General features: G+C 36.6%; 1 protein-coding gene across 1 annotated transcript in view; it reads left to right on the forward strand.

Moving 5' to 3' along the window:
• The window catches only part of AUH (AU RNA binding methylglutaconyl-CoA hydratase), a 254,386-nt gene that overhangs the window by 146,242 nt on the left and 81,149 nt on the right, over positions 1-26,995 (forward strand). Inside the window, exons 5-6 of the mRNA XM_036739162.1 lie at positions 10,100-10,192; positions 13,522-13,578. Of these exons, the coding sequence (XP_036595057.1) occupies positions 10,100-10,192; positions 13,522-13,578 (150 nt within the window). The remainder of the gene's footprint in view (positions 1-10,099; positions 10,193-13,521; positions 13,579-26,995) is intronic.

A 26,995-nucleotide genomic window follows, 5' to 3' on the forward strand; every position in this document is an offset into this window, starting at 1 on the left:
GAGTTGTGCTCTCTGAAACAGAGTTTGAATGCTTGGCCTCAATGTCTATTACCTTATCTTGCCAGGTGATCTTCAGAATCTTCCCAAGATCATTCAAATGGAAGTGATTCAGTTTCCTGGCATGGGGCTGGTAGACTGTCCAGCTTTCACAGGCATACAACAATGAGGTCAACAGAATGACTCTGTAGACCTTGGTTTGGTAGGCACCCTAATACCTCTTTTCTCCCCACTTTCTCCCCCACTTTCCTCCCACTAAGCTCTCTCTGGCAGTGGGTGTGTCAACCTCATCATCTATGTGTACATCACTGAAAAGTATAATTCCAAGCTAAGTGGACTTATCCACAGTATTCAAAATTTCTCCATTTGCTGTTACTGACGGTTCCATGTATAGATGGTGTGGTGCTGGCTGTTGTAGAACCTGTGTTTTCTTGGTGTTCATTGTTAGGCCAAAATTAGCACAAGCAGCAGAGAATAGATCCATACCTTGTTGCATCTCAGCTTCAGAGCCTGCATCGAGTACACTATCATCTGCAAACACAAAATTATGGTAGCAACTCTCCCTCCACTTTAGTCTTGGCTTGGAGCCTTTTCAGATTAAATAATTTGCCTTCAGTGCAGTAGTTTACCTTGATGCTGTTTTCATTTTTGTTTAAGGTGTCTGACAACATTGTTGTAAGCATCATTTCCCAAGTTACATGTAAAAACAATTTTTAACATTTGTTTTGAAAACTTTGAGTTCCAAATTCTCTCCCTTCTTCCCTCCCCGCTACCCCTCACTGAGAAGGCAAGCAATTCAAATGTAGGTTATATATGTGTAATCATGCAGAATGTTTCTATAACAGTCATGTTGTAAAAGAAAACAGACCCAAAAAAAATCCTCAAGAAAAATAAAGTAAAAGGTACGCTTCAATCTTTATTCATACAACATCAGTTCTTTCTCTGGAGATAGATAGCATTTTTCATCATGAGTCCTTCAGAGTTGTCTTGGATCATTGTATTACTGAGCACAGCTGATCATCTTACAGTGTTGCTGTTATTTTGTACATGGTATATTTCACTTTGCATCAGCTCATGTAATTCCAGGTTTTTCTGAGAGCATCTTGCTCTTCATTTCTTATAGTACAATAGTATTCCTTTATAATCACATACCACAGTTTGTTTAGCCATTCTCCAGTTGATGGGCTGCCCCTCATTTTCCAATTCTTTGCCACCAGAAAAGAGCTGCTATAAATATTTTTCTGTATGTTGGTCCTTTTCCTTTTTGTTTTTTTTTAATCTCTTTTGGGATATAGACCTAGTAGTGGTACTATGGTATTGCTAGGTCAAAGGGTATGCATGGTTTTATAGCCCTTTGGTCATAGTTCCAAACTGCTCTCCAGAATGGTTGTATCAGTTCACAACTCCACCAACAGTGCATTGATATCTCATTTTTCCAACATCCCCTCCAACATTTGTCATTTTCCTTTTCTGTCCTATTAAGCCAATCTAATAGGTATGAGGTAGTACCTCAGAATTATTTTAATTTGAACTTCTTCAATCAATAGTGATTTATAGCATTTTGTAAACATCATGATAAAAAGCATGGGAGCAAGCACAGAGCTTTGCTTCACTCCATTGGTGACTGGGAAAGCATGAGAACATTTTATTTCCATTGTCCAGAACCCATGTAAGCATGCCATCATGAAAGTGACGTACATTACTGATGGACTTCTCAGGGCAACCAAATTTTGTCATAATTTTCCATAAGCCCTTAGAACTGACAGTATCAGAGGCCTTGGCCACATCAACAAACATTGGGTAATGTTCTCTGTTCTTCTGGCATTTCTCCTGGAGTTAGGCAGTAAACACCATATCAACCATTCCATGGCCCTTTCTGAAGCCACATTGGTTCTCAGGTAGATGACCATCTTCCAGGTGAAGGATCAGCCTATTAAGGAGGACTCTGGCAAGAATTTTGTCAGCAGTGACTAAAGGAAAGACCCCCTGTGATTGTCACAGAACAATCTGTTTTCTTTACCTTTATAGAGTTGGACAGTGGAGGCATCCTTAAACTCCTCTTGCCATATAACCCAGAAAATTTCAGTCAGCTTTTGTATAATTAGTGGACCTCCTGCCTTGTAAATCTGTGCTGGAATGTAATCAGCACTAGGCACTTTGTTACATAAGAAGAGTCTAATGGCATTCAAAACCTCTTCTTCAGTTGGAAGCTCACCTAGGGAGGGATTGACTTCAACTTGAGGTATACAGTCAACATTGATTGATGATGGTCTGTTGAGAACACTATGGAAGTGTCCAGCCCACCCCTCTAAGACCATGTCCTTATCACTGATCAGCATGGCTCCATTAGTACCGAGTAGGTGATAGGTCTTTGGCCCATAAATAGCCTTCAGGGCATCATAAAGCCCTTTAGGTTGTTGCTATCAAGGTAAAATTGAATTTCATTTACGTTCTAATCTGGGCCAAGAATCCTGCATCTTTGTAAGCTTTGCTTATGCTTTACTTTTGATGGAGTTAAATGCTCCCTTTTTATAGATGGATGAACTATCCTGCTGGTAAACCCTGTGTGGTTCTTGTTTTTCATTTAGTAGCTTCTGAATTTCTCCATCATTTTCATCAAACTAGTCTTGATGTTTGTGAGTATTCTGACCCAGATGAGGAAATGCAGTGTTGAACATCAGATCTCTGAAAGTTGCCCATTCCTTTACTGTTCCACTGTTACTAGCCATGTGTTGACCCAGCTTTCCCTCTAAATTACCAACAAACTATTCATGCTCAGAGAAGCACTCTAATCTGTTAACATGAAGTCTTCTGGTAGTCATCTTGCCTTCGGACCACAGCTTTTGTTGAATGCAAATATTTAGCTTGGAGAGGACAAGCTATGATCAGTCCAGCACTCTGCTATCCATCACCTTCATCATTCTCACATCCTGTTTTTTTCTTCTTACACTGACGTAGTCTCTTAAATGCCAGTGTTTGCTGCAAAGATGCATCCATGAAGTTTTGTTGCGTTTAGGTAAATGGAAGATAGTGTTCATGATAAAAAAAGTGATGAAATACATAAGTCTTCAGTAATAAGTGACCATTGCTGTTCCTTCTTCTGACTCCATTCCTCCCAAGGACTCCTTATCTTGTCTGTTAGTCTGTGCCTACTTTTGCATTAAAGTCACCCAGACTTATAAGCTTGTCTTCTTTTGGCATGTTAATGATGAGGGTCTGCAGGTCTTCATAAAATTTTTCTTTGACCTCATCAGGTTTTGTCATGGTGGGAGGATATGCACTGATGATGGTGACATGACTCTTTTCCTACAAGTGGCAATCACATTGTCATGAACCTGCCATTCACTCCTTTTGGGAGGCATATAAGCTTGTTGACTAGATTAGATTTGATTACAAAACCTGTGCCAGCTTCATAGTGCTCCCCATGTTTCTACAATCTGGCTAGCAGCTGTTGTGGGGGTGAAAGACCAACACAAGCCCAACAACAAGCATGCTACCAGCACGCTGCAAAAGCACAGGTTCTTTTGATCTGCTTTATTAAGGAAAGCAACATTAAGGGGTTGGCAAGCTTACTTTAATTCAGCATACAAATATCATTTACTTAGTTCAGGGGAAAAAACCAGCACCCTGAACTTCAGAGCAAAATGCAAACAAAGTACAAACATCGACAGACCTTGTCTGATTCAAATCCCAATACATAGTTACCAGAGTTTAACCAAGTCTCAGCATCCAGGTTACAAGCTGGAAGGCTCTTAGCTACAGCTGCCCAGAGTCTTCGCATCAGCACCACCGCAAGTGAGAGCCCTGTGCAAATGGCTCTGTCTTCTCTTCTTATAGCATTTCAGATGTCATCAACTGTCATCTGAATGACCAGAACTTAGGCTTCTATGATTGGCTCTTGAGTTAGCACCTCCCCTTAGTACCCTGGGAACTTCACACCCACATAGGCTTAGCTCCTAATGGGGGTTTGGGCCTGGGGCTTAGCACCTAGTAAGACTCAATGAAATACACTGAATTACTCAAAGGAAACAAAAGCCAAACTCTTCAAGGGCACTTGGTCGAACTGAGTGCTAAGAGCCATTTTGCTTACCAACACACCCCATTATGACAGCCACTCCAGAAAAACATATTGTTCCAACTTTGGTAAGCTGGCCTTCATTTGCCAGCCTTGTTTTACTCAGGGTTGGTATTTGGATGTGATACATGCTGAGTTTTCTCTCAACAAGAGCTGTTCATCTTTCAATTCTACTGCATTTCATATTGTCCTTAGCACGTGCACATTCCATGTACCAGTAGCGAGTGGAATCATCTTTGCAAACATTTTTGTAAATTTTTTTGTGTTTTGACCGCAGGGTTGGATCCCTGCCTACTGTGGTAAGCAGACCTGGGTTGGATGAAGCACACAATTTTTAGGGCACCTTTTCTAGACCCTTCCTCACACTAGGACTAGCTTGATCCTTAAAAGACTTCTCAGACAGCCTGCTGAATGCCACTGCTGCATCAGTCTAGGGAGAAGATGGGCCTGTGACCTGGACTGCCTGTGTGCAGAATTGTGACTATAGCTCCCAGTGTGTCTGCACCTGCTGTGTCATCACTTGTCCCATTACCGTAGGACTTTGAGATAAGTTAAAATGGTAAAATGGTAGGGGTGATGTCCTTTGATTTGCCCTTAAGTTGGATTTAAGTGAGGCAGAGTTATGCAAAGTCATTTGCTTCTCTAAGCTCCAAGCATTCTACACTGCCTGCTTCAGTGGCCTTCATGGTCATTGGAACAAATTGTTCTCATCCACCGATTCCCCTGGGGGAAGTCTTCACATACTTTGTGTAGACAACTCCCTGACTCACTGAAGAGTTTGGGACCCTTCAGTTACCCTCAACATAGTTTATCTGCCAAAATGGTTTACTGGAATGTGGTTTTTGGAGCCACAGGTCAGAGTTGGGTGAATCATGTGGACACCAAAGGTGGATGAGCAGCCCTCATACCAGAGGTACTAGTCTTCCCTGAATATGCCCTACATCCCTCTAGGAGCTTTAGAAGCTTATAATCTATTGAAGGAGACAATATGAACTTATATAAGCATATTGTGAATAAATGTGTGTGTGTGTGTGTGAGAGAGAGAGAGAGAGAGAGAGAGAGAGGGAGGGAGGGAGGGAGGGAGGGAGAGAGAGAGAGAGAGAGAGAGAGAGAGAGAGAGAGAGAGAGAGAGAGAGAGAGAGAGAGAGAGAGAGAATGCATATAAAATATAGACAGTCATTGAAAAGGAAGCCACCTGCAGTTGGGAAAATAAGAAGCTTCAGGTAGAAAGTGGTATTTGAGAAATGTCTTGAAGGAATAGGGTGATTCTCTGAAATAGAGATGAGGAGGGAGTGCATTACAGGAATGGATGATGGCAAGTGATAATACAAAGAGAAGTGAGATAGAGTGCCATGTGTGAGGAATAGAACAAAGGCTAATTTGGCTGCAGTTGAGAGTATGGGAAGGGAAGCAATGTATAGTAAGGCTGGGGACAGGTTTTATAGGGCTTTAAAAGAAAATACTTGATATTTTATTTTGGAGTAATTGGAAGTTTCCGAGTAGGAGATTGACATTGGTTAGATATGTGTTTATCAGATATCCCTTTGGTAGCTTTTGGGAAAGTAGAGTGGAGAGACTTGAAACAGGTAGATCAATTAGGAGGCCTTTGGCAAAGCTTAGATCAGGGGTGGGGAACCTACAGCCTTGAGGCCACGTGTGGCCTTCTAGTTCCTTGGGTGCAGCCTCTGACTGAGTCCAAATCATACAGAACAAATCCTTTTATTAAAGGGATTTGTTGTGAAGTTTGGATTCAGTCAGAGGGCTGCACTTGAGGACATAAAGGGCCACATGTGGTTTAGTCTTAGAGAGATGATGATTGCCTAAATTAAGGAGGTGTTCATGTGAGTAGAGTGTGGGAAAATGTGAAAGATATCATGGAGCTAAAAACAAGATTAGGCACTACAGGTCTGCATCTAGAATAGATGTTTTTAACATGCCATCCATGAATAGATTTCAGGGCATCCATGTTTTTTTTTTAACTGTTTTGATTACTGTATTTCAATATAATTTATTTCCTTTGTAATTCTTTGTGTTTTATTTTATTCATTTAAAAAGCATTATGCTGAGGAGTTAGTGGGCTTCACGAGATTCCAAAACATGTTCATGACCCACAAAAAGTTTAAAGAATCTCTAATCTAGAATATTTAATACTTGGTAAATATTAACGTAACAGTTGGACTGTTAATGACCAGATCTCACTAGATGATTCACCCAACTTATTTTCCTGTTTTATATTTCCTCTTAATACACTTCTTGCATACAAACCATCCTTATTAATATGCTTCACCTTTTTTACACATTAATAAGCATAAATTATTTTCCCCACCTTCTTACCTCCCCTTTTCAATTCAGAAGGGAACATAGAAGACAACAATCTTATAGCACATTTGCCTAATGAAGCAAAGCAAATTTCTATATTGGTTACTTCCAAAAATGAATGTCTTGTTCTGAACCTTACCTCCATCACCTCTTTCATTTGAGTAGATAGTTTTCTTTAACATTGGACCAATCTAGAATAATGATTGGTCATTGCTTTGATCAGATTTATTAAGTCTTTCAGAGTTGTTTATCTTTACAATAATGTTATTAGTGTATACATTATTTTCCCTTTTCTGCTCACTTTACTCCATATCAATTAATTCAAGTCTTCCTAGGATTATCTAAAACTTCACCTTTAATCATTTCTTTATTCCACTATACGTTCAGTCCCTCCCCTCAGTTTCCAGTTCTTTGCCGCTCCAAAAGGTACCATCTTTTCCTCTTTTTCTTTGCTCTCTTGCAGTGTAGGCCTAATAGCATTGCTGGGTCAGAGGATTGTACAGTTTAGTAGCTTGAGACATAATTCCAAATTGTTTTCCTGAAAGGCTGGAACCATTCACAACTCTACCCAGTGTGCTTATTTTCTCTTAGCCCCACCCCCATTTGTCATTTTCTTAAAAACTTTGCCAATTTTATTAAATACCAGCTTTAATTTGCATTTCTCTATTAGTGACTTGGAGCAGTTTTTCATATGGCTGTTGATGATTTGGATTTCTTCCCTTAAGAACTGCCTATTCATCCTCCGTGAATTTATCAATTGAAGAGTGGCTCTTATTCTTAAAAAATTGAGTCAGTTCTTAATGGAAATTAGAAGTATCAGAGAAACATACTGCAAAAACTGTCCTAGTTAACTGTTTTCCTTCTGACCTTAGCTGTATTGGTTTTAGCAACTAGGTAGCACAGTGGATAGGGCAGGTCTGGAATCAGAAAGACCAGAATTAAATTCTGTCCTCAAATACTTACCAACTGTGTGACCTTGAGCAAGTTACTTAATGTCTGTTTGCCTCAGTTGCCTTTTCTGTAAAATGGTGGTAATAATAGCACTTGCCTTTTAGGGTTTTTGTGAGGGTTAAATAAGGTAATAATTATAAAACATTTAGCATAGTATGTGGCACATTTTAAGTGCTAAATAAATGCTAATTATTAGTACTATTTGTAAAAAAAACCTTTAATTTTATTTCATCAAAATTGTCCCTTTATTGTTTTGCGATTCTTTCCCTTGTTTAATCATGAACTCTTCCCCTATGTATAAGATCTACAAGATCTGCACCTCCTCTGTTCTTCTGAATTATGATAGGATATCTTTTTATTTTTGCTTTTTGGCAGGGCAATTGGGGTTAAGTGACTTGCCCAAGGTCACACAGCTAGTACATGTGTCAAGTGTCTGAGGCCAGATTTGAACTCAGGTGATCCTGACTCCAGGGCCGGTGCTCTACTCACTGCACCACCTGGCTGCCCCATGATAGGATATTTTATATCTGTCTGGTATCCATTTGGCTCTTATCTTGAGGCAGCTATGTAGCACGGTGAAGAACACTAGGTCTGGAGTCAGAAAGACCTGAGTTCAAATTCTGCTTGACATTTACTAGTTGTGTTACCCTAGGCAAGTCACTTAATGTCTTTCTGCCTCAGTTTCCTCAGCTGTAAAATTAGAGTAATAATAGCACAAATACCTCTCAGGGGTGGTTGTGAGGATTAAATGAGATTACATATGTAAAGCACTTAGTAACAGAGCTTGGCAGATACTAGCACTTAATAAATGCATGTTCTCTTCCCTTCCTTTTTTTTTACATTGGTAGGTGTTGTATTATTCCAAATCTAATTTCAGTCAAATTGCAGTCCAGTTTTTGTCAAATAGGAGTCCTAACCTCAGTAAAGTAGCATCTGAGTTCATCAAACTTTATATTGCGATATTCTTTTTCTTCTATGTATTGTGCACCTAATCTGTCTAGCAAGTTAGTAAAATTTGAGTGCACTCCAGCAACAGATCAGGTCTGCTATACAAGAACCAGCAGTCCCCAGTGGAAAATGATGACTTAAAAATAAAAAAAAATTTAAAAGAGAGGAAAAAAAGAAAATGATAACTTACCTGAACTCTTTCTTCAGTGACTAACGTATTTCCATCTTATTATAACCAACCCATCCAAACTGTCTTGGTGATCCTGAATTCCCAGTTTTCCTTGTTTAAGTGTCGGAGAGCATACACCCTTATTCCTGTCTCCCTCAACATAACTCCTCCCCCCACACATACAACCTCTCAACCTCCCACTCTAGAGCTACCTGAACCCTCCCCCTGAGTCTTGGAAATTGCTGCTTCAGAGGTAACAAATTAGATTTCATCTTAAAACTTTTGCCTTTTTCACTTCCTCCATGTTTCTTGCACTCATTGAAACCTGACTCCCTCCTAACACAGCGGCCCTGGCTACCCTTTTCTAGCACTAGTTCAGTCAGCTAAGCAAATGGCAAAACAAAAACAAAAGATTGTGTTTGCCCTTTGTTCTCAAAGAGGACCATGACATCAGGGAAATGATGACATGACTTGCAGTTGACTTGGAATTGAGTGCAAGGTCACCAGCCTCACTTTCTCCTCCAGAGCCATCTGGGTCCAGTGGCCTGATAGTCACCAGGATGACTGGAGATGGCCTAGGATGCATTGGGAGACCCTGGCCCTTTCAGGCTAAGGTCTTTTGAGGTTCTCACTTTGAGTGAGGTAGGTGTCCATTCAGTGAATAGGCCTCTTTTAAGAAGTTAATCAAGGGATAGCCCCTTTAATCAAAACTCTGAGGTGGGGGGCGGGGGGTGGGAATCAAACTGGGAGGGGAAGGCCCAAAAGAGAAACAGTTACTATTTGGTATTTTCATTCACTCTGTGCTAGGAGGGCAGGGACCTATTATCCAGTCCATGGGCTGCAGAGTGAATTGGGTTTAAGGCTTGGTTTTTCAGAAAGAAATCTAGCCAGTAAACCCCAAGTTAAGGAGGCTGCCTCCTTAACTTGGGATTTTATTAGATAACATCAGCAAGGATACCTAGAGGGACTGATTTTGATGAGTACAACCTCTCAGGTCCCTCTTTTTCCCTAAATTTCCTCCAGAGATGGGCCTAGCAAAATAGCAACAGCTGCCTATGTGGGATTGAGGACCTCTTCAGGTTCAAAGAATGTTCTACTCTTTCCTCAGTGCTGGCTTATTTGAGATTTGTCACATTACCGAAAGCAGTCTTTATTGCGTTTAACCAATCCTTGAAGTGGGTAGGATTTTAGTTCCTAATTTGGTAACTAAATAGCTTGAATTTCTCTGAAGGACAATATCCTGTTGTAGTACTTGTATATACTTGTTCTGGTTCTTTATGTTATATAACCATAAGTAGGGACTTCATATGTGTCTTGGATTTCTAACAATTGCATGAGGCCTGGTCAACCCCTTAGGGCCACGGCCTGAGGAAAACATGTACTATCCACTACACCATCTTATAGTAAAGATTATTTTATTTTAGGCCTAATGATGTTTAATAACTAACAAATTTGACTATTGTCAGTGGTTACTGATATAGTATCATTTATTTAGGGACTATGTTTTTATTGAAATGTTAAATGAATATTTAAGTAATGACTAAAATAAAATATTAAATATTAAATAATTATAAATATTTAATTTATATATAACTATATAAAATATATAAATATTGAATGTTAAATAATTTTTCTTACAGCTAATCTTCCAGTGCCAACTATTGCAGCAATAGATGGGATCGCATTGGGTGGTGGCCTTGAGTTGGCTTTAGCATGTGATATTAGAGTAGCAGGTAAGAATTGTTGTTATCATTGCTCAGTTGTTTCAGTCATATCTGACTCTGTGACCTCATTTGGGGTTTTCTCAGCAAAATTACTGGAGTGGTTTTCTGTTTCCTTCTCCAGCTCATTTTCCAGATGAAGAAATTAAGGCAAACAATATTAAATAACTTGCCCAGTGTCTCACAGCTAGTAAGTGTTTGAGGACAGATTTGAACTCAGAAAGATGAGTCTTCCTAACTCCAGGCCTGGCACTCTATCTATTGTGCAACCTCGCTGCCCTTTCAGCAGGTAGGAATATGGCCTGTTAAAATAGAGCATGTGAAGATTAAACTCATTCTTACTCTGGGAAGGACATTGTGAAGAGTTATGTTTATTTTCAGTTCATTCCCAAAATATTGTCTTCAACTTTTTGAATCCAATTTAGTTACAGCCTCCCTGATGGGCTAGATTATATTTGGACTTCTTAGATGATACATTAGGTGCAGTGTGGAGTCCAGCTAAGATAATACTGACCACTAAATTTGAGCCACTTTTTTTCGTGGTTTGTAACTTTTTAAATTTAAATTTTAAAAAATTCTTAATATACCTAACACAAGCACAAAGAAAATATATGTCTGTATACAAAATAGAACAAAAAAAGAAAATTATATATAGTACTGTAAATCTCTGTTTATAGACAGTTTATTTTTAAAAATTCTACACATTATTTTCTTCGTATGAAACAAATTTTATTGATACATTGTTTTTACATTGTCTGAATTTTTCCTTTATCCTTTGCCTTCTCTATCCTAGAGAACCGTCTCATCTCATATAATAAATAACTTTTTAAAAGAAAAAAAGGGGAAGAAGAAAAAAAATAGGAAAACCTTTGAATGCATTGAAAAAAAAATCTTGACAGTATATGTAGTGTTCTCCTTTTTTGGAGTCAGGCTTATTTGTAATTTACAACATTCATTTTTCATTGTTTTATGGCTGCTTTTTCCATTTACATTATTGTTTTTATTGTGTATATTGTTTCCTTGGCTATATTTACTTCACCTTGCCTCTGCCCTGCCCTTATTCCATTACATTTCTGTGCCACCATTTGTTTAGCCGGCCCCCATTCTGTGGATATCTACTTTGTTTCTAGTTTCCACAAAAAAAATCCTTCCCATGAATATATTTTGCAATATTTATGGGGCCTTTCTGTTTTTAATAGTGACCTATTTGGAGTATATGCATAGTAGTGAAACATCTGGGTAAAAAGGTTTATTCTTAACCTCACTTTTACTTCAAATTCCATAGTCAGTCTTAACATTATTTTCTGCTTCCATCTTTTATCTCCCATTTATTTAAAATAAAAATATTGATTGCCTGCTCTTTGTAAGCCTCTTTACTAAGCAGTGTGCAGGACACAAAGTTGAATAATTCACAGTCCCTGTCCCCACATTGATTCTGGCTATGTTCTTGACTAACCATTACCATCTCTTGGCTTGGTGAAGCTGCCCTCCTGTGTTTGTTGTAGCTTCCCTTACAACTTTAAAACTTCCGTGGGAAAGGAAGAGAAACAGCACTTTTAAAAGATATTGAAAAAAAGAGTTGTTAATGAATCCCCTATCCGCTGCCTCACTTTGTTCATAATCTCTTTCTTCTCCTTTCCACTATTCACCGCCTCTGAACAGTCTTTTCTGAAAGTAGAGGTCACACATTTTACATATTATTTAATGCCTTTTTAAAAAAGTTGTTCGGTCTACAAGCATTTATTAAGGTCTGCTGTGTTGGTGATATAGAGAAAGCTAAATAAGGTACTCTCAAACCCATCACCCTCCCCATCTTGTTTGTTTTGGCATTTATTTATTTTGGTTGTTTTCTTTAACATTTTAGGACTTTAACTCTTGAAATTAAACATTTAAAGAACTGTATATGTTATATATATATAGTAAAGGATCTGGAAATAGGTTGTTTTGTGGGCATTTCAGTAAAAAAATTAAGATGTTTTAAAATAAAAGTGTCATTAGGTCAGGAAAAAGGGAATCTTAACTTATTCAGCTCTCAGAATTATAGAAACTATTTGTGGGAAAAGTAAGTGGAGATTGGCTCTAAGATGCTTAGTAAGTCTTTGAAATAGTTAAGTTGTCTAGTCCTATAAGAATATTCTGGCAGCTAGAGAATTCATAATTTTTCTGATGCAGAGCTAAGCAAGTGAAACTAGGAGAAAACTTTATAGATGCAATGATATATCTTGGAGAAAAACAATTTTGAAAGACTTTAGAAACCTGATCAGTGATAAACTGTGAGTCCAAAAAATAAATATGCAACATGTCACTCACTTTCTAACAGAGGGCTGATTAACTTAAAATAAGAGACACATTTTTGGATGTGGTTAATGTGGGAATTTGTTTTTGCTAAACTATGCATATGTATTGAAGGCTTCTATTTTTGAGGTTTGGTTTTGTTTTAACATTTGCTCAATTTGGAGAGGTGGTTATAACAGAAAAGACAGAAGACAAAAGAAACAAAAAAACAAAGAATATTTATGGTATGATATACATTTATTTCAGTATAATTTATTTCTGTGCAGTGATGTTGTGCTGAGTTAAATACTGGCTCTGAACCACACTGCCCAAGTAGCATGATGAAAATACATTACATCCACTTGCTTCTAAAAAACAATACAGACAGATGGATGGACAGATAGATAGATTTTATCTATCTATGTATCCATCTGTACCTACCTACCTACATACATACATATACATACACACATAGGTATTCATATATTTCAATGTATTGACTTAATGGAGTAGCACTGCTACTGATATTGTTAATATTGGTAATGAATGGAGAATATTTTTTTAAATATGTTAAGTGCACAGGATCTAAAGTGGATACCATTTGTATTTTTAAATTACATTAAATTATATTTTAAAATCATATTACATTTGCTTCATAATAAAATTTTTAAAAATACAGAAAACTTTTAAAAAGTATGTAAACACTTTTAAAAACATAAAAGTAGTGTATTAAATTGTTTGACCCTAAAGCAGTTAAAGTGTTCATAATCATTAGAATAAACCTTTTACCTTAGCTCACAGTCCTTCTGAATCACAAATAAGAGATGGTCTCACTTCTCTGTCTTCATATAACAAGTTATTAGGCCTGATAATTTACTTACTTTAGTAGTCATCTTGTATGGGTCTTTTAATATGCACAAATTCACTGAGATATGTACATAGTCAGATGCTTTTTTATGTCATTGTAAGGCATTTAGTGACATCAGATTGTTCTAAAATCTTTTGGTATAAACTTTTTAATGTAATAAAAATTTACTTCAGATTTTGTTTTTCTTTTTGTTTCATAGCCTCTTCTGCTAAAATGGGCTTGGTTGAAACAAAATTGGCCATCATTCCTGGTGCAGGTAAGAATTTAGTCTTTTTTTTTTTTTTTAAGGCAGTAGCTTTTTTGTATAAAAAGGAAATTCAGCTATGTGGTCATAGTTTATTGAAGAAAAATATAAGAAAAATGTTTTCCCTTTATATATTTAACTCTATTAAAGTGACTACCAATGATCCTAGAAGTTTATCCCACTTATTTCTGAAGGCAATGTGATCTAGTGAAAAAGTGTTGGATTTTGAGTCCAAGGACAAAGTTGAGTCAAGTTCTAGCTCTGCTACTTAGTGCCTGTGTGAGCTTGGGCAGGTAGCATAACCTTTCAGAGCCTTAGTTTCTTCATCTGTAAATGATGGAATTATACTATGTTGCTCCTACATTCCTGTCCAGCTCTATTTCTCTGATACTGTGAGGATAATATTCTTTTGTGCATTTGTCACATGAAGGAAAATAAGTATGGGGTTGTGAAAATGAATGGAGGCATTGGATATCTTGAAATATTTATGCATAGCAACATTTCTTTTTTAAAATAAATTTTTGTATTGCAGGGACTTCACTCAGTAACTCTTCTCTTCCCCCTCCCCAGAAACCATTCAGTATTTTTGGGTCTTACAAAGATATTTCTCTACCTTTCTAAGAAATAGGTAGAAAACAACATAGCATATAGGAAGATTGAACACTCTGGATTAATACGTAGTAACATTTATTGTACTGGGTAATTTACTAACTAGTACTTTTGTGAGTTAAATAATAATATTCCTTTTCATAATACCACTCAATTCCAGACAGTATTTAAAATAGAATTAAACACAAGTTAGTAGAAATAGTGCTCTGCTAAAAAAAAAAACAGAAAATAACTAAATGCATAAATTAAACCAAGTTTTAATAGGTTTTTAAATTAAATTTTATTTTATTCATTATTTATTGTTTGAAATTAATAAACATCTGACTTCTGTTCCTCCTACCTCTTACTTTTTCCTGTTTCGTAGGGTGCAAGGGAAGAACAGAAAACAAAAACAAAAACCCATGCAGCAAATGCCGGGTGTCAAGCAAAACACATGAATGTCTCACTCTGCATATCTAGTCTCATCTCCTCTTAGGAGGTTATGTCAGGAGTTGAATAGTATTCTAAACCATCCATCCTCTGGAGTAATGGTTGATCATTGGATTGATACATGTTTTGAAGTCTTTCAGATTTGTTCATTTTTTACAATGTTATGTTATAAATTGTTCCTCTGGTTCTGCTCATTTAGCATTTTTTAAAAATGAGTTTCAAATGGTATTCTTCCAACCCTTTCCTTGTCTACACACTTCTACTTGTATCCTCTGATTATGTGAGAAAGTAAGCCCCCCTCTATTTTTGCTCTTTTCTTCCCTAGTGTAACCTTTTACCCTCTCCCTTACCTTTTTGCTTTTAAGACCATCAAAACATAACAAAAACTCGACTCCTCCATTTTACTTGACTCCATGAATCCTTCTGCCCCTTCAGGACATTTGCAAGTTTCCCTCCCAGTTCCACAATTGGAATGGAAATATTGTATCCTTCCAAAGTTTTTTTTTTCTGATTGCTTACATGTATTTTGCCTTTTTATGGTCTCTTTATTTTCATGTTTGTATTTCAGTTTCTACTCAGTCATAGTCTTTTTATCAGGAAGGCTTAGAAGTCTTCTGTTTCATTAAAATGTCCATTCTTTGACTTAGCTATCCTCAGCAATACAATGATCCAAGACAATCCCAAAGGACTCATGATGAAGCATGCTGCCTGCCCCCAGAGAAAGAACTGATACTGTCTGAATACCGACTGAACTGTGCTGTTTCTCACTTTCATTCTTTTCTTTGAGTCTTCTTTTACAAAATGACTAACATGGAAATGTTTTACATGATTGCACATTTGCACATGTATAACCTATGTTGGATTGCTTACCGTCCCAGGGAAGAGAGAGAAGAGGGAGGGATAATAATGTCACCCACCTGGCTGGAGATCAAATGAGACAACAGTTGTAAAGTGCTAAGCATAGTATCTGGCCCCTAGTAAGTGATCTATAAATGTTAGCTTTCATTATCATCATCATCATTATTCCTCACTAAGATTTATTTGTAACCCTGAAATCAATATCACTGTCATGGACACAGTGCTGGAAAATTTGAGCGACCCAGGTACATTCCCAGCAGAGTCTGAACAAGGTGATGTTCTGCCTTCTTGTTCTATCTCTCATGTTGTAAATAAGTATTCTTTTCACTGTCTAATTTAGTGCCACATTTTTAGTATTTTTGTGCTTTTTGTTGGTAGTTTTGCTGTTTAAAATGGCCCCCAAGTGTTATTATGCTCAAGTGGTGTCTGGTGTTGCTAAGCATAGGAAAAATGTGATGTGCCTTTCAGAGTAAATGCATGTGTTAAATAAGCTTTGTTCAGGCACAAATTGTAGTGCTGTTGGCCATGAGTTCAATGTTAATGAATCAACAATATCGTACATCTAGAAAAAGGAAGAGGAAATTGAGAAGAAAAGTATGAGCAGATGCCTAAGCATGATATCTTTAAATAGATCTTAATAATCAGACTGCCAGATTTTTAGAGATAAAATTGCCTCACAGACAAGGACAATTATTTGATTAGCCATGTGAATTATTAGAGAAAATTTTTAAATGTTAATACTTTATTTCAGAGCTTGAAAATAACAGCTAAAATTGAAAAAGGAAATTATTAAATGGCTATTCTAATGGCCTTGCTAAATGTGTGTTCCATAATTATGAGGAATTTGACATAATAGAAATTTGTATTATATCCTTTCATTGTATTGTTGAGAAAGTAGCACAGTCTCCACTCTTTCTCTTTTTGGGAGAATGTGAACAAGTACTTAAATACCAAAAGTTGTATGCTTTCTCTACTAATGTTTTCCTCAATTGAGAATACTATATAACAATTGTATTTTTTTATAATGGTTGATATTTTTAAAGTATTTTCATTTCTGTTACCACATTTTATTTTAACAATACAAAGATGTATTTAAACATTCTTTGCTTCTTTAGGTTACATATTACACAATAATATTGTTAGTAATTGATTCTAAAGTCCTTCACCTAATATGACTGGGAAACTCTTATCAGTCTTTATTTAACTTTCACTCTCTTGGAAAATTAGGTAAAGGTTGAAGAGGGGAACTCTATTCTCCCTGATGACAATGTCAGGGATATTACTAGACAAGGATGAAAAGCTCTTAATTGATCCATTGTACCATATTTTCCCTAGCCTTGGCTCAGGGCAATGATTAGCAATTAAAGAATGAAAAAAGTAATGTTTGCTTTTGACCAAAAGGAAAAGAATATTCTTGGAAGGAGTGGTCAAAGAAACTGGTTTTAGGAAAATGATTTTCTGAGACTTCTAACCTAAACTCTGAACCTTTGATTAACATTGAGTGTAGAATTATGTATGTTGTCCAAGAATTGTGTGTGCGTGTGTGTGTGTGCACGCGTGCATTATATATTGTAACTTCAAAATGGCTTCTGAGAGATTTTTCAAAGTCAGGCTAGATTATAGTTAAACAAAGACTAACAAAGGTCTTGAGGTTTTAACTGTAATCAGAGTGATTTCTTCTGTTTCATAATTGGATCTGAAGGTAATTCAAAAAAAGAGTAAAAAAAAAAAAGCTTTTTAAAAGTTTTGAGCTGTGGCAGAAATGTTGATATGCCCTGTGTACAAAAGGAAACCTAGAAAGTTTGTCCAGTGGGATGGACCTCTGTATTTGGGGGAATCAAGGAATGGAAGAGTTTCACCCAGGACAGTTTCGTTTCTCATCTAAGAGTAGTCAATCATTGTATCAGACTTTATTAAAAAAAAAAAAACAATTAGTACAGACATGATAGACATAGAAAATTTGCTTACGGCTTTCTGTAGTTATAACGTCGATAATACTGGCTTTTTAGAGAAAAGGATTTCTACATAGTAAATATCTTGATATCTTTTCTGGTTGTCAAACGATTTTACAACTAGCTTCAGGTTTTACAGTTTGAAGAATCTACTTCTGTTGTATTCTAATGCAGCAATTTTTAAATTTTTTTTATTAAATCCTTTGTAAGCAAAATTCATGTTAATTTTTATTCATAATCTGGTATTATTAGTGTCAAATTTGCTCCCTTCCCCCCATTTAAATCTAGAATTAAAAAAAAGATATTAAAAGATATTTCAAAGAAGCTCATCAAGAAGTTTCTTATCACAGGATTCTTTAAAATTTACAAATCAAAAATATTTTTGGGGCTGGGGTCAGAGAGGGAGGAGGCCAGATCTGTTATTTCATTGCTATAGGGAACTCCTAATAATTCAGATTAACAGCTACTCTGCAGCTTAACAGTGCTAGACAGTTCTGTGGAACACTGAGATCTTGGCTAAAAAATTTGCTCATAGGGCAGCTAGGTGGTGCAGTGAGTACAGCACCGGCCCTGGAGTCAAGAGGACCTGAGTTCAAATGCAGCCTGAGACACTTAACTAGCTGTGTGACCTTGGGCAAGTGATTTAACCCTGCCCCCCAAAAAAATTTTTAAAAAATTTGCTCATAATGACCCAGCCAATATGTTTTAGAAGTGAGTCTTGAATCTAAGTCTTCCCTCCAGCAAATCTGACTGTCATCTATGCCTACATACTAATTGCAAAAATATCTGGTGGTAATGGAATTTTTATAGATGAAATTATTATCTTTTTGAGTCTCTCACATGGCTTACTATGTCTAGCCAGCCACAGCCATGCTTCACATTCCACCCCAGACATCATCTTGCCTTCTGCCTTATACATGTACAAGGATAGATGCTCTTCCATTCTCATCTTCCCAGCTCTGGAGCAGTTCACAAATAAATACTGTCATTATTACTGAAAGGCCCTGACAATCTACTTCCCTGTGGCTCCACTCATAATGCCTGTGACTTATTAGACTAGAAAAACTTTACCCTTGCTACCCTGTGTCACTTTTGTGTGTCCCAAGCACTTATAACAGCATTTGGCATATTCTGAGTATTTAATAAATTCCTTTTCATTCATTCACTTACTCATTCTTTTGTGGCTTTTGCAAAAGTATCACTTACACATCACTTGCATTAATTATTATTATTTTAAAAAATATATGCCTTGCAGAATGTTGTATTAAGTGCCACTGTGTTAGGTTTGGCAGCTGTATACATTTTAACATTTCTACATAGAGAGCTATGAACATAAGTGATTTTATTCCTTCCCTACTGATGTAATATTTCATATACTAGTAATTTCCCTATACTAGTAATTTCCCTTTCTAGGCCTCCTCTATAAAACAAGGTGTTTGGATTAGATCATCTTTTAAGGCCCCCTCTGTGCCTAAGTTTCTGTTGAAAGAATAAAATAAGTTTTAGTAATAATTTTAATTTTTACATTTGAATACTACTTTACATGACATTCTTTACTCCACTTGCCATTATTAGTCACCTCTTGCTGGATGCTTCCCCCTCCTGGTTCTCTTTCTTTCTCTTGGACTTTTTGTTATCAAATTCCTTTGCTAGTTCTTCATGTCAAAACCAGTAACTGGGTATTCTCCAAAGTTCTATCCTGGACTTTCTCTTTTCTCTCTATACTGTCTCATCTGGTGATCTAGTTGGCCTTCCTCTCACTCCTTTCTCTTCCCTCTCATATAGTCAATTGTCACTCTGCAAATAATTCCCAGGTCCACACGTCTAGCCTCTGCCTTTTTCTTTTGTTCCAGTCCCACATCATGAATTTTTGGACATCTTGAATTGTAAATACCATACATCAAATCAACATATGTAAAATAGAACTCATTATCTTTCCTCTAATCCTTTCCTTTTTTGAACTAATTTATTACTTTCAAGAACTACACCATCCATCCAGACCTATATCCTTGACTCTTTAGTCACATCACTTATAAATCTATTGTCTATCATTTTCTACCATCACAACTTCCCTCAAAAACCTTTATGTATACCACCCTTATATAGAACTTTATCACCCCTTGCATAGTCTGGGCAAACTACTATGCCCAGACTATTTCAGTAGCTCTCTTTTTGATATCCCTCCAATAGTCCACTTCAATCCATCCTTCATTCAGCTGCCCAAATGATTTTCCTAAAGTGCAGGTCTGACCATGTCAGTCCTAGCACCCCTCTCTTCCTCCCAGACACAATTATTAAACTTCACTAGCTCTCTGTTATTTCCAGGATCAAAGATAAAATTATCTGTTTAGCATTTAAAGCTCTTCAATCAGTAAATATTTATTAAGCATCTACTAAGGCACCTGGCTAAGCTCTGGGGACACAAAGAGAAGCATAAGAGCCCCTCACTTCAAGTAGCTCATGCTCTAATGGGGGAGGCAACATGCAAACAAAAGAATACAAACAGACCATATACAGGACAAATAAGAAATAATTAACAGAAGGAAGGCACTAAAATTAAGAGGTGTTATGGAAGGTTTCTAGTAAAATATTGGATTTTAGTGCGGACCAAAAGCTAGAGAGGTTAGTAGTCTCAGTGGAGGAGGGAGAGCATTCCAGGTATGGGGGATAGCCAGAGAAAATGCCTAGAGTTGAGAGATAGAGTGTCTTATTCCCAGACCAGCCCGGAGGCCAGTGTTACTGGATCAAAGAGAATTTGTTGGGAGTTATGGTGTAAGAAGACTGGAAATATAGGAGAAGGCTAGGTTATGAAGGGCTTTGAATGTCAAACAGACCATTTTATATTTGATCTTGGAAGTGAAAGGAAGCCATTGGAGTTTATTGAGTGGGATGGGAGTGACATGATCAGATCTGCACTTTAAGAAAATCACTTTAGCAGCTGAATGGAGGATGGACTTAAGTAGGGAGAGACTTGAATTAGGCAGACCCAGCAGCAGGCTGTTGTAAAAATCCACACATGAGGTGAGGAGGGCCTGCTCAAGAGTGGTAGCCATGTCAGAGAAGAGATATTGCAAAGGTGAAGTTGACAGCCCTTGGCACCAGATTAGATAAGCGGGGAGGAGAGTGAGAAATAGTGAGGAGTCCGGTATAACACCTAGGTTGGAAGCTTGAAGGACTAGGAGGATGGTGTTTCCTTTTTTACATTAATAAGAAAAGTAGGAGGAAAGGAAATTTAGGGGGAAAGAGAATGAATTCCATTTTGGACACATTGAGATACTGTTTTTAGTTATATTGGCTAAAGATGCCATTTTTAAAGTTTGATATTTTATTTTTCCCCAATTACATGGAAAAACAATTTTTAATATACGTTTTGAAAAATTTTTGAGTTCCAAATTCTCTCCCTCCTTTCCTTCCTCCCCCTCATTGAGAAGGAAAGCAATTTTGATATAGGTTATACATATGTAGTCATGTGAAACATATTTCCATGTTAGTTTTGTTGTGAAAACCCCCAAGAAAAATGCAGTAAGAAAAAGGATGCTTCGATCTGCTTTTATACCCCATTCAGTTCTTTTTCTGGAAATGGATTGCATTTTTCATCATAAATCCTTCAGAATTGTCCTGGATCACTGTATTGCTAAGAATAGCCAAGTCATTCATAGTTGATCATCATACAATATTGCTGTTACCGTATATAATGATCTCCTGATTCTGTTTATTTCACTTTGCATCAGTTCATATAAGTCTTTCCAGGTTTTTTCTGAGAGCATCCTTGCTCGTCATTTCTTATAGCACAATAGTATTCTAAAAGATGCAATTTTATTCCAAACATGTTTCCCATACTGTAACTTCTACGAGATAATGCTTTTAAGTATGCTCAACATAAATTTTCAAGGTTATTTATTTACTTATTATACCTATTCACCAAACTAAGATTCAGTAATAATGTATATGTAAAAATATCAGTTTGGACTAATATAATCTTATCCATCCAAGACATTTTTAAGTTTTCTGTTGTGCTACCTGGAATATTCTTTAAATGTGGCATCAATGGATTCAGCACTTCTTACCAAGTTCTTGCAATACTAGGCACCAGGCTGGCCCATATTTCCTAATGCTTTTTTAAAATCTTTATTTTTTTAAATTTTAGACTTGAATACTACAACTTAAATACATAATAAGAAAACAAAACATTATAAACTTAAATATTAAAACTTAAATATAAAATAAGAAAAAACATGTCATGCATAGCAGAACATGAGAGGATTAAAAATATATAGCAATAAATTTCTATTTCAAGAAAATCTATATATTAAAGACCACACATTTTAAAAGCTGTCCATCTTTTTTTTTTTTTTTGCTTCCTTGTAGGTTTTCTTTTGTTCTCTGCTGTACACTTTTTATTCTTTTTTTCTCCCTTCTTCCTCCCTCCCTCCCCAGGCTACAATTAAGCATGAATATATTTATATATAGATGTATGTACATGTATACATATATATACATACATACATATATACGAACATATACTTTCCCTAACCGATTCTACTCTTAATCTTTATTTTTATATTTGTGCATATCTCTTATTTCCTATCTTTCCTGACTCATCCACTTTATTTCTACCCTGCCTTGCCCTCCTATTATTTAACCTACCCCCCCCACTACAACAGTCCCTTCCTTATTCTCCCATTCCCATTGATCCAAACACCATTCTCTATCCCCCTTTTAACCTATTTCCTCACCCTCCCCTCTAAAGATCCTTCCTTTATCTTCTCCCCTCCTCCTTACCCCTTAGAGTTTTATTTCTTTCTAAATTTAGAAGACTTTAATACTCTTCTAGGTGTATATGTATTTTTCCTTCTTGAACTCATTCCAGATGAAAGTAGGTTTCCAAAACTAACAGCCCCCCTTCCCCATCTAATTCCTCTATATTTGTTCTTCCTCTCATACCTCATTTGTATAAGATAATTTCTCTTTTTAGCTGTTTCTGAATGGTTTTACTTTTTGAAGTCATATCACACTCATCTACCCCAGTCTTATGAACTACCCAGTTGCTTATAACAATTTTGGACATATATTTTACATACATAAAAAAGTAAACAGTTTGTCCTTATTGAGTCCTTTGTAATTAGTTTTTGGTATGGACCTTCTATTTCTATTGGTTCTTGTATGTCAAATTAAGTTTAGGGTTTTGTTTTGGTTTTTTCCCCTAACAGAGTCCTGAAAGTCTGACAATTCATTAAATGTCCATTTTTTTCCATTCAAGATTATGCTGAATTTCTGGGTATGATATTTTCAGCCAGAACCCCAGTTCTTTTGCTCTTTGATATATATTGTTCCAAGACCTGTGGTCTTTTAGTGTTGCCACTGCTAGGTCTTGTGTGATTCTAATTGTGGCACTGCCATACGTAAATTGTTTTTTTCTTGTTGCTCATTTTATCCTTGAGCTGGGGGTTTTGGAATTTGACTATAATATTCCTGTGGGTTTTCTTCATAGAAGCTCTTTTAGGTGGTGATCAATGAACTTTTTCTATTTCTACTTTCCCCTCTTGTTCTAAAGCTTCAGGACAATTTTTAAAAAATTATTTCTTGTATTATTGTATCAAGATTCTTTTTTCGATCATAGCTTTCAGGTAGTCCAGTTGTTTTTATGTTTTCTCTTCTTGATCTGTTCTCCAGATCAGTTGTTTTTCTTATAAAATGTTTCACATTCTCTTCTATTTTTTCATTCTTTACATTTTGTTTTACTGTTTCTTAGCCTCTTATGACTTCACTGGCTTCCCCTCTCCCAATTTTGACTTTCAAGGAGTCATTTTCTTTCTTAAGATTCTGGATCTCCTTTTCTGATTGATTAACTTTCTTTTCATAATCTCCTTGTTTTTCTTGGATTGTTGTTCTTCTTTTTAGTTTTTCCTCAATCTCTCTTATTTGATTTTTAAGGTCTTTTAAAAGTTATTTTATGAATTCTGTTTGGGCAGGTGACCATTTGACTTTACTCTTTGGGGTAGAAGAGGGTTTCTTTGCTTCACTCTTCTCCTCTGAAGATGGACCCCAGTCTTCTCTATTCCCATAGCAGCTCTGTATGGTTGGATTCTTTCTCCTTTGCTTGTGCATTTTTTTTGTAATAGCTAATTTTTTGTAATCACCTCTAGTCCTGGGGTATGAAGGATGGTGTCTCTGGCCTCAGATCTTCCTTCAGTTTCTCTTCTTTGACCTTGATCCCAAATGTATTAGGAGGGCAGAGTTTATAATCTCAAAGAGGATCATATATATGTCTGAAAGGTTCGGAACCGCCGGATATAAGAAACTCTCAAAGTAGGAGGCAGAAGAATCAAAGCATGTATTTAGGCTCCACAGTAACCAACCCATGAACCAGCATCCCCATTTTGACATATTGATCAAAAGCTTCCAGGCCCAATAAGTACGCCTTACAAGAGTAACCAGGAGGCTACAGAGAAGCATGATGGTGTAAAACAAAATCATGCTTCCCCCTCTATGGTAAAAAGATTACCCACTGGCTTCAAGTCCTTGTTCAGCTTCCTCCCGTAGGTCAGCTCTGCTACTGGCAGCTCCTGCTTCAGCTTCAGCTGTGGCTGTAGCTATAGCAGCCTCTGGCTCCAACGGAAACTGTTTTTAACCATCTGGCTTCTGCGGGGGTGTAAGGTATGCCGGGGAAAGCACAGGTTCTTTCAATCTGCTTAAGCAAGGTGAAGGGGTTGACCAGGAAAGCACAGGTTCTTTCAATCTGCTTAAGCAAGGTGAAGGGGTTGACCGGGAAAGCACAGGTTCTTTCCATCAGCTTAAGCAAGGGAAGCAAGGTGAAGGGGCCGACAAGCTTACTCCAGTTCAACATACAAATAGCATTCAGTTCAGGGGAAAAAGCCAAACTAGTCAAGGGCACTTGTTGAACTAAGTGCTAAGGAGCCCATTTTTTGGTTGCCAACACACCAAACCAAGATTTCCAGCTACCTATAAGTCCCTACAGTCAGTGGAGTCCCCACCCCCCTGCTTCTGCACTCACCAGGTGTGAGCTGCTTTCTTTTCACAGGGCCATATTGCTGTAGCACAGCTGGGTCTGGTGTTCCTTGTCAGCAGAGGGTCCCTTCATTTTCCCTGGCTCAGATGCCCAACTCCCCTCACTGTTTTCCACCTTCCACCCCCTCAAAAGTTGCCTGGGTCAAGGCAGCTTCCCAACCAGGCTAACCCCAGGGCTTCCTGCTTGCTGGTTAAGTGTTCTCTAGCCTGGAGGTGTGTACTCTGCACAGAGACCAAGCCTCACCCTGAGGCTCAGTTTTATCTCTTTTGTGGAGGAAAATCTTGAGAGCTTGGAATTTTCTGGCCTACTCTACCATCTTCCCATCTTTTTGAAAGAAGCCTAAACATTTTAAATCAATAGAGATTGCTGCATAGATTGCATTTGGTATAATTTTTAGAAGACTCTTAATAGTAAAATTGCACATATGTTTTCTTTGCTTTTTAAATTTTTTCATTTTAGCATTTATTTAAAAAAATTTTGAGTTTGCAGTTCTCTTTGTTCTTCCAGCCCCTCCCCCACCCATTGAGGAGGCAAGCAGTATGTCACTTATACAGGTGAAGTCATGCAAAACATATTTCTGTATTATCCACTTTTTTTAAAAAAAGCAAAAAACAACTAAATGAAAAAAGTATGCTTCGATCTGCAGAGTTCAGTTTTCTCTCTGGAGGTGGTTAGCATTTTTTCTTTGTGAATCCTTTGGAATTGACTTGGATCACTGTGTTGACTACAGTAGCTAAGCCTTTCACAATTGATCATCATCAAAAAAATTTCCATTACTGTGTGTTCTCCTGGTTCTGTTCACTTTACTTTGCCTCAGTTTATGTCAGTTTTTCTAAAACCATACCCTTTGTCATTTCTTACAACACAGTAGTATTCCATCACATTCATATACCACAACTTGTTCAGCCATTTCCCAGTTGATGATGTTAAACCTGAAAATTTGGTTGAAGGAAACAACAGAGCTAGGTGATAGAAAAATCCATGTTGTTTATTATTTTTCCCTTAAAGCATAGCTAAGCTAGCTTACTTGTACGTACAAGGAGTCAGAGCATAAGCTCTGGCTGTCTGAACAAAGGAATGAGAAAACTTATATACGTTATTTTAGCAGAGCTAGCAAGCCTGTATTACCTCACGTTTATGGCCCCCATGTATGTTTAACCATGATACAAGAAGAGGATTTTCCTTAATGGAAAGAATGTTGACAAAGGTCAGTTAATATTAAGTGAGGTAGTCTCTCTTGGGGTTAGGGTCTCATCCTTTAATGGCTAACAGGGGTAAGCTTTGTTGACAGTGGTAAGGGTATTTCCTGAGCAAATTTTTAGAGAGAACAAAGAAGCCCAGGTCCTGGATCTTCTTCCAGTTACTCATTAATTCAGGCTCTGGGTCTAGTTGAAATTAAAAATGATATAAAATAGTATAATATTTTTCACAATGAATATCCCCTCAATTTCCAATTCTTTGCCACCACAAAAATAGTATAAATATTTTTGTACATACAGGTCTTCTTCCTTAAAATTGCATGTATTTGAATCTTTTATTAGAATTTCTGAATGAAACGTTAAAAATAACTTTAATTTTTTGTTATTTCCTAATCTGTCTCCAAACCCTGAAATATATACTCTTATCACTAGTAGAAATTATTCCCTGATTTTCTTTTTAAGTTCTGTCTGGGTTTTGTTCTAATTCTCACAGAAAATTGAATTTAAATCTTCTGCTTTCTTTAGGAAGCTATTTTTTTTCTCTTTTTCTCAGAGGACTTATTGTGGTTCTTTTCTCAGCCACTGGGTTCTCTATGCGTTTACATTGCAAAATTTATTTGCTCTTTTTAAGTATATATTATAAAAATGAATTTTTATTTCATGGACTTAATTTCCACTGCCTTTGTGTTTCTTTGTTCCACAGCTTGTTAACAACAAGTCCATCACTAGCTTTACAAAGTCTAAGAAAACAAAAAAGAAATGGTCATAGGCACCCTGTTAAGTGATTAGTTTCTATTCAGCCTAGCAGCTGGAAGCTTCATCATGATTTGAAAGGATTCACAGCTTATAGAAGCACCTACCTACTTAAGCAAAAAACAAAAATAAAACAAAATTTGAAAAACAACAAAAAACCTAAACCCAACTTTTAGTTGATAAATATTATGCTAAGTTAAATTAACTCTACTGATTGTTTAAGTTTATTTTAATTTGGGCAGTATTTGTTGAAATATATTTTAGTATGAGTAGTGTTAAATAAGTTTTAAATCACTTCTTTTACCTTCCTCCAATATTAAAAAAAATTGATATACAGAATAGAAGCCATTCATTATTTATAATTGAAACATTGTCTGAAATTCTTCATTGATGTTTTGCTGTAATGGTATCCAATTTTTAGTATGGAAAAGATTCTGTTTCAATTTCAATGTTGAAAAAAATCATTTGAAATAGTTAATTTCTAACATATGAAATAAGATTCTGAATTGTGTGTATGTGTGTGCGTGTGTGTGTATATATATAAATTTTTTTTGGTAATTTTTATATAATCCATTGCCACTCTCCTTTCAGGATTATTT

Source organism: Trichosurus vulpecula, chromosome 9 (genome assembly GCF_011100635.1).
Source record: "Trichosurus vulpecula isolate mTriVul1 chromosome 9, mTriVul1.pri, whole genome shotgun sequence".
Lineage (NCBI taxonomy): Eukaryota > Metazoa > Chordata > Mammalia > Diprotodontia > Phalangeridae > Trichosurus > Trichosurus vulpecula.